Below are 16,783 nucleotides of genomic sequence, written 5' to 3'. Positions count from 1 at the left end.
GCTCAGTATGGAATGAAAACACAATTATCATGTAAATCAGTTAAACATTTGACTTCTTAATCAATTCAAAATGCCAAACATTTACTGCTTTCCAAAGCGGTGCCTTATTGGGGTATATAAAATTGCTTATCTTTTATATCAATGAAAGACAGCAAGAAGTACAATTTGCCAAATTCTCAAAGCATTTCTCTACATTATTCATTCTGCATGAGCCTGATTCCACCATCTTGTTCTTTCAGCTACCTGACGGGTGACCAGTTTTCCAGTGAATCATCTCTAGAAGCCTACGCTCGCTGTCTGAGGATGGGCTGCCGCTGCATTGAACGTGAGAGACACAAAGTTTCTTGTCCGGAAAATGGACAAACTCACTTGATGCTTTTTTTAAACTACACCAGGAAGCTAATCCTTACTGCTGTACACTACCGTTCAAAAGTTTGGGGCCACTTAGAAATGTTGTTATTTTTGAAAGAAATCAAGTTTTTTCGATAAAGATAACATTAAATAAATCATAAATCCAGTCTGGACATTGTTAACGTAGTAAATTACTATTCTATCTGGAAACAGCTGATTTTTAATGGAATATCTCCATAGAGGTACAGAGGAACATTTCCAGCAACCATCACTCCTGTGTTCTAATGCTACATTGTGTTAGCTAATGGTGTTGAAAGGCTCATTGATGATTAGAAAACCCTTGTGCATTTATGCTAGTATGAATAACAGTGTGAGTTTTCATGGAAAACATGAAATTGTCTGGGTGACCCCAAACTTTTGAACATCAGTGTATGATGTGCAGACAGTGTTGTTCCATTGATGTTTTACACGTCGTCGTTGAGATGAATTTTTCTCAGCAGCTTTAATGCTGAAGAGAAAGTTTAATTTTTTTGTTGTTGTTTGTGTGTTTTATGACTCTCAACAAGTTAGAGATTAGTTGCAGTAGAAGCTAAAAAACTGCACTTTTCATGTTGTGCTTTCTAATGTTAGTGGACTGCTGGGATGGACCTGACGACCTGCCAATCATCTATCATGGCCACACCTTAACCTCCAAGATCAAATTCCTGGATGTGCTGCACACCATCAAAGAACATGCCTTTGTCACATCTGAGTGAGTTCACTATGTTCACTTCTAACCTTATCTCCTTGGTACACACAGTATCTATTTAATTTGATTTCTGCTGCAAGCCAACACCAGATGTTTGACCCACACTAACCTCCTTCCCCATCTCTGCAGTAAATGGAAAGTCAAGTAAATGTAGTTTTAAAGGAAGACTGACCCAGGACCTTTCCAGAGTTTGGCACTAGAGGTTCTCTACCTGATGTTTTGTCTGTGCAGGTATCCTGTTATCTTGTCCATTGAGGACCACTGCAGTGTGGTCCAACAGAGGAACATGGCCACACACTTTAAGAAGGTGTTTGGAGATCTGCTGCTTACCAAACCAGTCGACAACAACGCAGAGGAGCTGCCTTCACCATACCAGCTCCGCAGGAAGATCCTCATCAAGGTACACACACACACACTGTAAACTCCACATGTAAACACTAAAGAGCTCCTGATTTGACAAACAAATCCAGTCACATTTCCCATTCTGGACACATTACCTAATATGAAGTTTTAGGAGTTATCACACACCAATGTCATTGTTTCCATGTGGGAACTGCAGTCGATCAGTGCAGAAGCCATCAAATGATGGATTATATTTCTGCTTGTTACCACCTTAAGTATAATATAGATACATATTTTCATAAAGACCAGCAGCAAAAAGGTATATTTTGAAATTAACCACCTTGCTTTGAATTTCATGGCTTTAGCCTATTTACTAAGACACATATTGAATGTTTTCAAAGGTTGCCAAAGTGATTCCTCTACACTGTATAACTTGTAGAAATATTGCACATTTATTTGTTTCAGTGCTAGACCTTCATCAGGCCAGACTTTTAGTGCAAAGAGAAGCCATCCTAAATGGGGAGCGGCTGTAACTCTGTAACCAATCAACATATCGCTCACACCATAGGAAAGAATGAATTACACATCATTCCAACAAATGACAACTTTCAATGACATAGAATAAATAGGAATCAAAAATTTATTCCAGAAAATGTTTGCATAAAATGGGTACAATTTAAAGATATGAATGATTGAAATCCCCAAATACCAAAACCACATTTGTCCCAATTTTGGTGAATGTCAATAAAAAATAATCAATTTGTCAAAGTCTTGGTTCTCATGATGTCCCAAGACCCACATATCGACTACCACTCTGACTTGTTTATCTTCAAACGCACTAGAGACTAAATACAGATACAGTTTTTTGTCTAGTTTGTAATCTGGAAAAGGATCGCAAAATGTCTCATAATAATGTTAAAAATATAGTGTAAAAATTAGGGCTGGGACTTTAGCGAGTTAATTTCGATCAATTAATTACAGAAAAAAATAACATGTTAAAAAAATAACGCATTAAATCACACCTTTCTCAGTTCCCTTATTGCTGGCACCAGTAACGCTGATGAACACTCCAGCCCACTAGGTGGCGGTAATGAACCTAAAGTCCGTTTGCAGCCGCGATGAAGATACACGTGACAGTAGTGATGTCTGTGCAGAAGAGGGTTTGGTGAACAGTGAAGGAAGGTGAGATGGCGTTGAGCTTGCTGGGCACAAATTTTTCTTTTAAAAATCTTCCTGATGGCAGTTTGGGTTAAAGCGTGGTTGTGTGCAAATTGTGCAACAAAGAGTTTTCTGATCACCGCAGCACTTAAAGCCCACGGTGTCACCTCAATGCAAAACACGTTGCTGTTAGCATCAGAGCTAACGCTAGCTACCATAGTCCTGCTAACGGTGTAGCCATCCCATAATAGACCACTGTAGAAGACACTGAAAGTGCTTGAGTTTACAAAAAACTTAAAATGCTGAATATAATCGCTATAATTGCACTTTGAGTTTGCTGTAATCTGTGAATGTAGCAGATGAAAAATGCTGTAAATATAAATGAAGCAAACAACTTAAACCACAATAATGTGTGTCTTTTAATAACTTAATGATAAGCTTTTAGTTTATGAAAAAAATGTTTTTGTTCCTAAATGAAAATTCATTTTCCTAAAAACAGAACCGTCAAAATTGCACGATTTATCAGACCCAGAAACGATGAAAACTAAATAAATCTATGGATTTTAAACTTTTTGAAGGTGTTTGAACTACTCATGCTGATGTTATGTGCCATACAGTGGAAAAAACTTAACTACATCCAGGCTTTAAATCATCAATATAACTTTTTCTATATGTCCCATTTTAAAATTGTATTAATTTTAATAATTTAAATTTAAAATTATAAACGTGTGTATCTATTCATTGATTCATCTGTCAACCAAAAGTTATTTGAGTTGAAAAACTTCACTTCTTGTGTCAAATATTGCTATTTGACAAAAATGTGATTAATTAATTGCAAACCTCTAAATAATTAGATTAATTTTTTTAATCGTGCCCCACCACTAGTAAAAATATAAAGAGAATCTTGTGTACAATCTAGATGACAAGAAATTGAGAAATATGTGTTTTTGTTATGATGGCAGCAATATGCTGCAGTTTTACTTTTGCCTCCTCAGTATATGATCGCAGTGCACAGTGTTTCCTGGACTATTATTCTAAAATGTTCATACAGCATGTCAGGCTGGCCAGTGTGCTCGGTGTCAGTGAGGACCATATTCAGATTGGTTTCTTTGTAGGTGTGGAACACAGCAGCAGTTGCTCTTTGAGAAATTTGATCCTAAATTTTTACAGATTTTTGCAGATGGAGATTTTTTATGTAAAATTCACGTTCCAGGTATCTAACGTAGCTTTCCGTTTAAAATTATTCAACTGTAAAGGCGATTATTTTGGAAAGCTTTTTGCCCTCATATATACTAGTGTACACTGCATGCCTCATCTTTTCATTAAATCTCTACAATGGAGGTAGAAAGTGCAAAGTTAGCATGACTTATAGCGCCACAATGGACACATTAATGAGAAATATGACAGGCTAAAATAAACAGCATTTCTTCCTGAAAGGGGAAATTGTCACTGGCGTAGCTCGGCATGTCTCCTTTTCCTACTGTGTCACAGCACAAGAAGCTGGTGGAAGGAACCCTGTATGAAGAGGTGACGTCAGCCAGCTACTCTGAAAACGACATCAGCAACTCGCTGAAGAACGGCATCCTTTACCTCGAAGACCCCATCGACCATGTGAGTGTGTGAGTGCTTATGCATAAAAACATACACTTGACAATGACTGCATTTATTACCATGTTACTTAAATGTGTGTGTGTGATTTACAGACATGGACGCCTCACTATTTTGTCCTGACCAGTAATAAGATTTACTACTCAGAGGAGACATCTCACTACCAGACAGCTGATGAAGAGGAGGAAGATGAAGGAAAAGAGGTACAGACATGACGCCAAGAGTGGCTGATGCTGATCTGACCATCACTGTTTTCTCATTTGTGGAAGAGAGAAAATAATATAATCGGCAGCTGAAGTTGATGCAGTTAATTAACCCACTTGAAACCAAGTAAATTTGTTGGTGTTTTTTTGTTCTTGTCTCATTTTTACTCCCTTTAAGTAAATTTCTCACTGTGATATAAAGTCCAGCTGTGGAAACAGCACAACCATGGCTAGAGGTAGAGAGAGATAAAATATGTCTGGGAATCATAAAAAACGAAAAAACTAAAATTGAAATTCTTTGGTTATTGCTCCGCCAAGGAACGCGGTGGAGTTACGTGAATGATCGGCATTGGTTTGTCTGTCTGTTTATCTGCGCGCAACATTATTCAAAAGTGGATGAACAGATTTGGATGAAATTTTCAGGGAAGGTCAGAAATGACACAAGGACCAATTGATAAGATTTTGGCAGTGATTCAACTTATCTGTCGGAAAAGATACAAGGAACAATTGAACAATTGCTGCAGGCCTTCCTCCATTCTTCTCCCTACTTTCCTGTCTGCCACTCGACTAACCTATCTAATAAAGCCAACAAAAGGACAACAAATAAATAAATGAAGTAGTCGGGGTGTTTCTGAGTGCGCTACATATTTAGGTCATGCAGTTCGGTATCCGTACATAACGTACACATGCATAACACATGTCTGTGCTCAGCATGAGGTCATTTTGTTTGTGGGTACATCCAAATTAAATGGCCACATTCTATGTTGCCGTGATTTCTGATCATCAATAACTAATAAAAAAAATGCTGCAATCCTAAAAAAAAAAGCTGCATTTCTGACAATGCCATATGGGGGAATGAACAGCTTTGGTGGAGTACTGCGCTCTCTGAGTGCTTTTCTAGTTCTTTGATTCTTCAATTTACAAAAAAATAAAAAACCTAGAATTAAAATGTACAACATTTTTCCAAGTATCCACAAGTGTTACCAGAAGTGGAAACAATGCTAACTTTATATACTATAGATATTTTACTACTTGCATTTTTAATTTGTCTCAATACTTGGTTGGTACACAGCCTGCAGCTCAACTGAGTTTAGCTTATAAGTCATTGAATGTTTTTCACATGACTGTTGTAATTTTCTGTGATGAACAGATGAGTAGTTCAGATTTCAGAGACCGTTCTTGTGTTCATTGTTTTTAATACCTTAAAATTAGCGAAACATCATCTGGGTATTTGTTATACTTTATTTCATACAGGGTTTGTAGTAAATTCTGACAACAAAATGATAAGTGGAGGGAAGGTGAACATAGCAATAAAAGGTCATGGAAATCCTGGATACACACAAAAAATGACCAGACAAACCAGCCTGAAAACAAATTCCAAGCACACATTCAACATGATGCATGTTTGTTTGTTGACTAACGTTTGTCTTCTCATGCACTCTCCCCTGTATTTCATCAGGAGTGCAACAACAACGAGCAGCACTGTGCGGAGCGCTGGTTCCACGGGAAGCTGGGAGGAGGTCGTGATGGTCGGCAGGTGGCTGAGAAGCTCCTGCAGGAGTACTGTGAGGGCGGGGCTAAAGACGGCACCTTTCTGGTTCGGGAGAGTGAGACTTTTGTTGGAGACTACACCCTCTCCTTCTGGTCAGTGTGTTTTCTGTAAGAAGTACTAGGAAGAACTAGGAATAATTTTTAAAGCATATTTTATTGAGCAAATATTTTGAACCCAGACAAGAAACCCGGCCTTTGACACAATAGTAATGGCTTTTTTTTTTTTTTTTTAATATTTTGCTTTCTCATGCATAAATTTCACCTTCATCTTGATCGCAGTATCACTCCAAATTTTACGTACAGACAAGTTGTTAAAATGAAAGAAGAATAAAAAACTAAGTGGAGTGGCATGTGTTTCGCTTTAAGTATCTCCAAACATAACTTACTTGATTTAGTGACAGTAGTGTGAGAAATGTTGTTTTTTTTCTTGCTGAGTTGTTCAAATCCCAGTACTAACTCCGGTGCTGCTCCTCCAGGCGCTCTGGTCGAGTCCAGCACTGTAGGATTCATTCACGCCAGGAGTCTGGCTCCACCCGCTTCTACCTGAATGACAACCTGGTGTTTGACAGCCTCTACCGCCTCATCTGCCACTACAGAGACACGCCGCTCCGCTGCAACGAGTTTGAGATGAGGCTGGGCAGCCCTGTTCCTCAACCCAACGCACACGAGAGCAGAGAGTGAGTGACTGATTTCTAAAAAAAAAGCTCCACTCTCTAAAAGTATTAACACAAACTGTGCAAATACTTTACAAGTGCGAACCCTGCCGTACGAATGTTAGTTCAGTAAATGCTTGTCAGCATAGTCTGGAAAATGTACTTATTATTAGTTATTATAGATGCATTAATGTGTAAACCACATTTTACTTTTTTTTCTAACCAGGCTGCAACTATTGCAGCTGTTTTCATTATGGATTGATCTCTTAATTGCTGTATATTCTCAACAGATTGTTTGCTCTTTACAGCTTTAGAAATAAGTAAAACACGCACATCGCTTTTTACAAGGTTTGCCCTGTCCAATCAACAATCCAAACCACAAAATTATTAAAACGCAACAAAATGAGAAGCAGCTTATCCAAGTCTGTTAGAAGCTGAAACTGTGATGATTTTTTTCTTTTTTTTTTTTTTTTGGCTTTTGCAAAAAAAAAAAAAAAAAAAAAAAAAGGAAAGAAAAAGCCACTGTTGACATGAGCGATGGCTTCAGTATGGGTACATTTGAATTCAGGCTGACTCTTTTCAGCTATACCTGTATGTCCAGTTTAGTATTTTACCCTAGAACAAAGCAACACATTTTATCATCTTCAAATTGTGCTGTTACTGTAATGGTCAGATGCAAGCAGTGAAGTAGAAAGTACAATATTAATGCAAGTCTGACTTGCAAAAAAGTGCAGTAAAGTACATGTACCTCATATTTATACATCAAGGATAAATCCAGTTTATTTCCACTTGTTCTGGTTCCCATTAATGCAGCTCTTTGCGTGTTCTATGTCCATGGTAGAGATTTATGCAACAAAACAGAATGATTGATGACCTTTTATGAGAGGTAGGAGTGCAAAATAACCTACATAAGCTCTCAACTAGATCAAAACCACTGACCAGCTCAGAAAATGTGTCACCCCATCTCCTCTAGAGAAAATCACTAAACCACATCATGAATAGGCTTTATCTTTGAGACTGCGAGTTTATTACTAAACAAAGTTGGAACTGATGGTTTTAGTTTGTTAAAGGGAGGTTTCCTGTTGTCCAGGTGGTATCACTCCAGTCTGTCCCGTGTTCAGGCTGAACACATGCTGATGCGTGTGCCCAGGGACGGAGCTTTCTTGGTGCGCAAACGCAGTGAACACAACTCCTACGCCATCTCCTTCAGGTAGCACGGCAACGCACACTCAGAGATGACAGCATGAACCCATGTGTTTGCTGCTCAGAGTTTACCAACTTGAAAATGGCGTCTACTATTTCTGTAGCTGATTATTTTTCTGTGCTTGCGTCTAGGGCGGAGGGTAAGATCAAACACTGCCGTATCCAGCAGGAAGGCCGTCTCTTCATGTTGGGCAGCTCAGCAGAGTTTGAGAGTCTGGTGGATCTGGTGAGCTACTACGAGAAACATCCTCTGTACCGCAAGATGAGGCTCCGCTACCCCATCAATGAAGACACTCTGGACCGGATGGGCACCACGGTTAGTCCTCGCTCCAAATGAATCACTTCAAATGTCATTTTATTCAATACATTCACTGCACATTCAGAATGAATTTGACTTTTAGACATAAGTCAAGATCTGACTTTTCAAAGGAAGTAACCATCATTCTTGACTTTGTTTTCTCAGGAGCTTGACTATGGGGCGCTGTATGAGGTCCGCACTCCTCATTTCTATGTGGAGGCCAATAAGATGCCCACAGCTCGGGTGAGTCGGGCTGAACACACCCTCATGGTGTCCTGTAGATTGCCAGTCTAATCAGTGTGTGATCTTTTCAGTGATTATAATTTGGACTGGGACAATTCCTTGAGTTCTTCCAGTAATTCGATTACTAAAATTCCTTGAGGCAAAATTCTCTGAATCGTGGCTTCATTTAATCCACGACATGCCGGTTACTAACTGGTGGACCGCAGTCCAAGTAAGGATCCAGACTTCATCCTATATGGACCTATCCATCTATCTATTATCTATACATTGCTCGATCCTCACTAGGATCCCAGCTGACTCAGGGTGAAGGCAGGAGACACCCTGGACAGGTGGCCAGTCCATCGCAGAGCCACACACAGAGACAGTCGCCCTCAGATTCACATCTACAGGCAATTTGGAATTGTCAGTTAACCTTAGCATGTTTTTGGAGTGTGGGAGGAAGCTGGAGTACCAAGATAAAGCCCCTGCATGTACAGGGAGAACATACAAACTCTCTGCAGGGAGATCCCAGGTCCAGGCCGGGATGCGAACCGGGGTTCTTCTAGCTGCAAGGCGATGATGCTAAATACCAGCCCTTTACTTTGTGGCCAAATCAAAGTGAAACTAATGTTACTGATTGAATGTTCTCTGTAATAAATACTAATGAACACATTTTTTAAAGTTTTCTTATGTTCTATCAGCTGCAGTACCAGCAGTTTAAACGGGCCAAACATAAAAACAGATTTATGAGCTTTCTGCTTCATCAACTAATTACATGTGTGGTTCCCATGGCTTTAGTTGAATACCCTTGTACTATACTGTATATGTACAATACACCGCAGATGACCGCCCGTGTTCCACCAGGACGGTTGTTTCTGTTGCACAGCACGCTCACTTTCACTTTTGATGCTGCAATGCACATGCCAAGCACAGAACCCAATTACTCGATTAATCGCCAGAATAATCAATAGAATACTCGATTACTAAAATAATCGATAGCTACTGCCCTAATTATAATACCTTACTGTAGAATTTAGTAAAAGATTGCAATATTTAATTCTCTGTTTTGCTATTATTGAAATACGATTCTCTAATCACCAGCAGAAGTCAGAAGTACACAACCCTTTGCAGTAGCAGCACAAGTACAAAGTACAGTAAATATTTGTTTATTGAGCCAAAGTATTGGCAGTTCAGTGTACTCATTTAATTCATTGATAGTAAATACTGACGGAAGAGAAGAGTTTTGCATGGGTGTTATTCGAGGGAATTTTTGTGCTCTCAAAATAATTAAAGAAAGATGGAACAAGACAAAATATGAAACCTGGAATTCAAGGAAAGAGGAAAGCTGTGAAAAGAAAAAACAGTTAATCCTCATTAGGGTCACGGGGGGCTGGCAGCTATCCCAGCTGACTCAGGGTGGAAGCAGGGTGAGAGGAACAGAGGAAAGATGGAATTAGCAACAGTTAAAGCCTCCAGTGCCGAACCTTTGGCTCCCCTCCTTTGGCAGTGAGCTTGATTACACAAACGCTATCAATGTGTGTTTAAAACATATGTAGAACAATTCTAACCTCCTCACTGCCACCAGTTCTCCATGTTCAAAGACAACACCATGAGCTTGTTTGAATTTAGAAGAAAGTTACAGACCTTTATGTGCTCAAGGCGTGTCTAAAATTTGGCTTTGCTTTGTTTCATCTGTCTTCATAGATAGATGTAGCTCCATATTTACAGCTGGAATCAAAAAGCTACATACACTTGTAAAGACCATGGATATCATGGCAATCCTCAGTTTCCAACAGCTCCTGTAACTCTTACATTTCTAGGGTGGAATCATTGAAGCGCGTGTCTTTGTCACAAAAAACAATCATGCATTTTGATTCTTTCACAGATTTATTATAGGTCTTCTGGAAATATGTAAAAAGTCTGATTGTTTTTTGAATGCATTTTTTGTGTGTGACAAAGATATGTGTTTCAATTATTTCATAGAAAATTCAGAATTATAGGAGTCATTGGAAACTCAAGACTATTCTCTTATACATGGTCTTTACAAGTGTATGTAAACTTTAGTTCACAACAGCATATGTACAAATCCTGCACTCCAGCTCTGAGAGTGTGGAGATGCTGTTTGCTAAAAACCTTTGGCGTCCCCACGTGGCAGCTTCTAAAACACAAAGCTGTGTAATTGCTGTTCTGAGCTCAGTTACAGTAACACATGAAGTGCGTCTCGTTGCCTTATTCCACTGATTCTCCATGTTCAAAATGAAAGATGAAAGTTGTGATGTTACTATAGCGGTCAAATACATGCAGTGAAGTAGAAAGTACAATACTGATGTCAATCTGAATTTCAAAAAAGCACAGTAAAATACATGTACCTCATATTTGTACATCAAGGATCAATCCAGTTTATGTCCGCCTGTTCTGTTTCCCATTTCTTTGCATGTTCAATGTCCATGGTAGAGATTTATGCAGCAAAACTGCATGATTGATGACCTTTTATGAGAGGTACGGGTGCAAAATTACCCACATACACTCTCTCAACTAGATTTCAAGTAACTGTGGCATCCTCACGTGGCAGCTTCTAAAACCCATTGATTGTGTAAATGCTGTTCTGAGCTCAGTTCCAGTAACACATGAAGTGTGTCTCACATATGGACGCATAAAATACCACTCTGTATTAGAAATCTGTTAACCGCTGCTAACTGATAGCTGTGTTGTCACCATAAAGTGGCATTCGTCTCTGCTGGTACAGTTTACTGTAGTTTATTTACAGTGATTCAACACAACCACTGGGTCAGAATTAACATTGCTAATTTACAACTGCTGTCCCTGAGCAGGAAGGTGTTAGGACTAAGAGGATAAGACACAAGTGAGGGAACAAGGAGACACCATAATATAACAAAATATTTTCAGAGATTTAACTTTTTATTTTCTTTCGCCACCTCTAATGCCTTTCCTTGCTGCCGTGCGTTTCAGTGTACGGTCAAAGCTCTGTATGACTATCGAGCTCAGAGAGAAGACGAGCTGTGTTTCCCCAAACAGGCGCTCATCCTCAACGTGGACAAGCAGGAGGGCGGCTGGTGGGTGCTGCTCACTGCACATTTGACTTCCTCTCGTATGTTTTGGGTAAAAGCTCATCATCGAAGTGTGTGTTGTGTTTAGGTGGCGAGGCGACTACGGAGGAAAGAAGCAGCTGTGGTTCCCTGCAAACTACGTGGAGGAGGTGCCCAACTCTCCCACCAGAGAACTGGATGAAGCGGTGAGCTCTGTTTCACACACGACGGTCAAAAGATTGTCATGCATTTGTTGGATGGAATTATTCTAACAATGTGTGTTTTTCTTTTGTGTTCTTTCAGTCCACAGAGAACAGTCCTCTGGGTTCTTTCCTCAAGGGCTTCATTGACGTACCCACCTGCCATGTTGGTGAGTAAACGGAATGTCTGAAAGTAGAAGTGATGCCGTTTTACTAGATACATGAAAGTAATTAGAAAGGGGCTGAGGGACAGTTTATGATTCAATTCTCTAAGTGTGATCAGCTAACTGTAGATCTAAATGATGATTTTTAACCTCAACATGTAAAAGAAAAGCAGAAGAATTGAATCCTTTGTCTTGGAACTGTCAAACAATATTTCCATCCATCCATTATCTATACAGTGTTTAACCCTCATTAGGGTCGTGGGGGGCTGGAGTCTATCCCAGGGTGAATGCAGGGGACATCCTGGACAGATCACCAGTCTATCACAGGGATACATATACAAGGATTTATCCTTAACGTACAAAATAATCACACCCACATTCATACCTACGGACAATTTAGGGTTACCAATTAAACTCAGCATGTTTTTGGACTGTGGGAGGAAGCTGGAGAAAACCCATGCATGTACAGGGAGAACATATAAACTCCACACAGAAAGATCCCAGGCCCAGGCTTGGACGCGAATTGGGGACCTTCTACAATATTTCCAATATGTAAAATATTTCCACAGTAGATTGTCATATTGGATAAATATCGTTTTAACATAAGTGATCTGTTCTCAATTGCACACCCAGTGACTTTGGTCCATGTTGGTGTTTGAACAATACATTTACCACTGACTCACAACTTCAGTTTACTTTGCAGAACAATGCAAAAGATTTGTACATGTACTTGCTTTGGGTCCCTGAGACTATTGCAGGATTTCCTCTGGGTACAAAAATTCAGTGGTAGAAATCCTCACTAATTCTTGTTTTTTTTGTTTTTTTTTAAAATAGCTCTAATAGTAGAGCTACAGTGTTGTGTAACCTGTTTGTCACATTAAACTACCTGTCACTCCTCCATTGATCCATTCAGTGGTGCATAAAGACGGGAAGAATTCGCGGCCCTTTGTGTTCACCATCCACTCCCAGCACCTCTCCTCTCACCCGGTCCAGACTCTGGATGTGGCGGCCGACAGTCTGGAGGATCTCACCAGCTGGGTCAGCAAGATCAGAGAGGCTGCACAGAACGCCGATGCTCGGGTCAGTGCGACGCTGCACAACACAGACAGACCAACACATCCGTTAGGCTTTTTAATTCAATTCAATTCAATTCAATTTTATTTATATAGCGCCAATAACAGTCAAATTGTCTCGAGACGCTTTACAGAACCCACATGCCTGACCCCCAGAGCAAGCCAAAAGGCGACAGTGGCAAGGAAAACGCCCTTTTAACAGGGAAAAAAACCTCGAGCAGAACCCGGCTCTAATGTGGGGGGACCCATCTGCCTGCTGGCCGGGCGGGTTGAGAGGGACAGAAGAGGTAGAGAGGTAGAGATAGAGGGGTAGAGGTAGAGGGTTACAGGTAGAGGGTTAGAGGTGGAGGTAGAGATAGAGAGGTAGGTGGGGACACAAGGACCATAAAACACACAGTTTAATACATGCATGATAAGACAGATGATACATGCAAAGTACAACTAACATGGAAACTAATTATAGTTTACTGCTATGGTGTACAGCTCTGGCATTAAATATACTACATATATAGCTGGTGGTAAATTCAAAAATATGTAGTTGAGCAAATCAAGTATAGTAAGGGCAATGCAGAGTAGATCGGTGGAAATGGGCAGCTGGAGGTGGGAGAACAACCACACATCTGAAGCATCCAGCTCTGGGACCAGGGACACTCGGAGAAAGGACACAGAAAGAAACAGAGTGAATGTAATGCAATAATGGTATATGTAGTAAATACATAGGTAGTTAGAGAAGGGCTCAGTGCATCAAGAGAGGTTCCCCAGCAGCCTAGGCCTATAGCAGCATAACTAGGGGAAAACTAAAGGGACGTCAAAAGGGGAAGTCAGTTGTGCAAATGAAAACACCAGCTCATCCCGTCAGGGTCCCCCAGTCAGCCCTAACTATAAGCTTTGTCAAAAAGGAAGGTTTTAAGCCTGGTCTTAAAAATAGAGAGGGTGTCCGCTTCCCGAACCCAAACTGGGAGCTGGTTCCACAGGAGAGGTGCCTGATAACTGAAGGCTCTGCCTCCCATTCTACTTTTAGAGATTCTAGGAACAACAAGTAAGCCTGCAGTCTGAGAGCGAAGAGTTCTGCTAGGATAATATGGTACTATCAGGTCTTTAAGATACGATGGAGATTGGTTGTTAAGAGCTTTATATGTCAGAAGAAGGATTTTGAATTCTATCCTAGATTTAACAGGAAGCCAATGAAGAGAAACCAATATAGGAGAAATATGATCTCTCTTGCTAACTCCCGTCAGTACTCTGGCTGCAGCGTTTTGGATCAGCTGTAGATATTTCAGAGAGCTATTGGGACAACCTGATAATAAGGAATTACAGTAGTCAAGCCTAGAAGTAACAAATACATGGACTAGTTTTTCTGCATCACTCTGAGACAGGATGTTCCTGATTTTTACAATATTTCTCAGGTGGAAAAAGGAAGTCCTACAGATTTGTTTTATGTGCGAGTTAAAGGACATGTCCTGGTCAAAGATAACACCGAGGTTCCTCACAGTAGTACTGGAGGCCAATGTAATGCCATCCAGAGTAACTATATGCTTTGAAAGCAATTCTCTAAGATGTTTGGGGCCAAATACAATGACTTCAGTCTTGTCTGAATTTAGTAGTAAGAAATTATAGGTCATCCAGGTCTTTATGTCCTTAAGACATCTTGCAGTGTGCCTAGCTGATAAGTTAGTTTTTAGCTTTGAGCGATCACTTCACCTTTTGTGAGGATTTTACTTTTGTCAGCTTTACTTGGTTACTTAAATGCTAACTCACCTGCAGGAAGGTGGTTGTGTCGACTTTCAGTCCTCTTCCTCGTGGCAATTCATGATGCTTCAGAATGCTTTTTGGTTATGAAAAACATTTCACCTCACATCCAAGAGGCTTCCTCATTTCTGTCTGGCTGTACTGGAGCCCCACTTTACAATTAGTTTAGAACTGCTGTCATGTCTGATGTCATGATGTGGTTGTCTAATCTCCATGGTAACAGATGCAGGAGGAGAAACAGATGGAGAGGAGGAAGAAGATCGCAGTGGAGCTTTCTGAGCTTGTGGTTTACTGCAGACCTGTTCCCTTCAACGAAGACAGTGAGGATCAAACTCCTCCCATTCCTTTCACTGCTTTAACATCTTCTGTATGTACTGGCGTCTCATTTCCTCTTTGATCTGCTGCTGTTTGCAGAGATCGGGACGGAGCGAGCGTGTTACCGGGACATGTCTTCGTTCCCAGAGACGAAGGCAGAGAAGTTTGCGACTCGCAGCCGAGGGAAGCGCTTCCTGCAATACAACCGCCGTCAGCTTTCCAGAGTTTACCCCAGGGGACAGAGGCTGGACTCATCCAACTACGACCCGCTGCCCATGTGGCTCTGTGGCTCCCAGCTGGTCGCACTTAATTTCCAGACTCCAGGTCAGTGTGTGAGTGTGATGAGTAAGTTTACAGGAGACAAACTTTCTGTTCACACAGTGACAAAACAATAATGCTATAGATCTTGAAATCAGACAAAACTTAAGTGGAATAGTTTAGATTTTTTATTGTACAAACATTTAAAAAACTGGATTCAACAAGTGCCCACAGATGTTGCCTATACTGGAACCAAATGCTACATACTATAGATATTTAGCTACATGCCTCCTATCTGCTCTGGGTAAACACAACCTGCAGTTCAGCCAGAAGGTCCCATCATACGTTTGTCTGTTTGCAACATTACCCAAACACGGACTAACGGATTTGGATGAAATTTTCAGGGAAGGTCAGAAATGACATGAGGACCAAGTGATTAGATTTTGGCAGTGATGTGGCTTGTAGTCTGGATTTATTCAAGATTTCTGTATCGTTGCGAGATAGCGGCACGGTGTCATAACTATGCAACTATGACAAGTGAATGCTACGTCAGCTGCCTGCTGATGATCACATGATTGCGATCTGACTAAAAATCCACCACTGTGGATTTATCAGGACTTATCCATCGGAAATGATACAAGGAACAATTGTTTAAATTGTGGGGGTGTTTCTGAGTCCCATCAATTCCCGACACCCGCTGCATATTTAGGTCATGCGATTAAGTATCCATACATAACGTACACATGCATAACACGCCTGTGTTCAGTGCAAGGCCATGTTGTTTGTGGGTACATCTATGTTAAATGTACAAATTCTATGTTGCCTAGATTCCTGCCATAAATTTTTTCAAGATTTCAGCCGTTGGAAATGATCCGACTGAGCAGTCCTGTTGGAGTACTGCGCTCTTTGAGTGTTTTTCTTGTTTATAATTGTGACTGTTTTCTTTTTTTTTTTTTTTTTTTTTTTTTTTTAACAGAATCTTAGTTTATTTTTAACAAATTCTGAAACCAGGAAATATACAATTCAGTGGTTATATTTAAACAAAGTGATACAGCATCTTAATTTTAAGCTTAGTTTTTTTGGGGTTTTTTTTAGATTTTTGTTCTGAATAAAATAACACACATGATCAGTTGAGGACCACTGAAAGGTTCTGAATCCAGCTCTTCGTTGTGCTTTTACAGTTTCTGGATCTGATCAATGGTGTAATTTTGGTAATTTTTTTCAAGACAGCATGAAGAACACTCAGATTAAACAAGACAAAAATGACAATTTAAAATGGCACATAGGCTGCATGACCTAGAATGTCATTTTAGGCTTTGAGCAATCACTTCACCTTTTGCGAGGATTTTACTTTTGTCAGCTTTACTTGGTTACTTAAATGCTAACTCACCTGCAGGAAGGTGGTTGTGTCAACTTTCAGTCCTCTTCCTCGTGGCAGTTCATGATGCTTCAGAATGCTTTTTGGTTATGAACAACATTTCACCTCACATCCAAGAGGCTTCCTCATTTCTGTCTGGCTGTACTGGAGCCCCACTTTACAATTAGTTTAGAATTGCTGTCATGTCTGATGTCATGATGTGGTTGTCTAATCTCCATGGTAACAGATGCAGGAGGAGAAACAGATGGAGAGGAGGAAGAAG

At 40.2% G+C, this 16,783-nt stretch overlaps 1 protein-coding gene across 1 annotated transcript in view; it reads left to right on the top strand.

Annotated features, from left to right (window-relative positions):
* The window catches only part of LOC111582127 (1-phosphatidylinositol 4,5-bisphosphate phosphodiesterase gamma-1-like), a 58,528-nt gene that overhangs the window by 28,564 nt on the left and 13,181 nt on the right, over positions 1–16,783 (top strand). Inside the window, exons 11-26 of the mRNA XM_023290649.3 lie at positions 240–325; positions 982–1,102; positions 1,331–1,499; positions 4,091–4,210; positions 4,303–4,410; positions 5,870–6,054; positions 6,438–6,638; positions 7,705–7,824; positions 7,950–8,133; positions 8,281–8,358; positions 11,308–11,411; positions 11,494–11,590; positions 11,688–11,754; positions 12,662–12,828; positions 14,794–14,890; positions 14,985–15,209. Coding sequence (XP_023146417.2) covers positions 240–325; positions 982–1,102; positions 1,331–1,499; positions 4,091–4,210; positions 4,303–4,410; positions 5,870–6,054; positions 6,438–6,638; positions 7,705–7,824; positions 7,950–8,133; positions 8,281–8,358; positions 11,308–11,411; positions 11,494–11,590; positions 11,688–11,754; positions 12,662–12,828; positions 14,794–14,890; positions 14,985–15,209 — 2,129 coding nt within the window. The remainder of the gene's footprint in view (positions 1–239; positions 326–981; positions 1,103–1,330; positions 1,500–4,090; positions 4,211–4,302; positions 4,411–5,869; positions 6,055–6,437; positions 6,639–7,704; positions 7,825–7,949; positions 8,134–8,280; positions 8,359–11,307; positions 11,412–11,493; positions 11,591–11,687; positions 11,755–12,661; positions 12,829–14,793; positions 14,891–14,984; positions 15,210–16,783) is intronic.

Source organism: Amphiprion ocellaris, chromosome 2 (genome assembly GCF_022539595.1).
Source record: "Amphiprion ocellaris isolate individual 3 ecotype Okinawa chromosome 2, ASM2253959v1, whole genome shotgun sequence".
Taxonomy (NCBI): Eukaryota; Metazoa; Chordata; class Actinopteri; family Pomacentridae; genus Amphiprion; species Amphiprion ocellaris.
The sequence above is the reverse complement of the archived record's forward strand: the minus strand, read 5'-3'. Positions and strand labels throughout refer to the sequence as shown.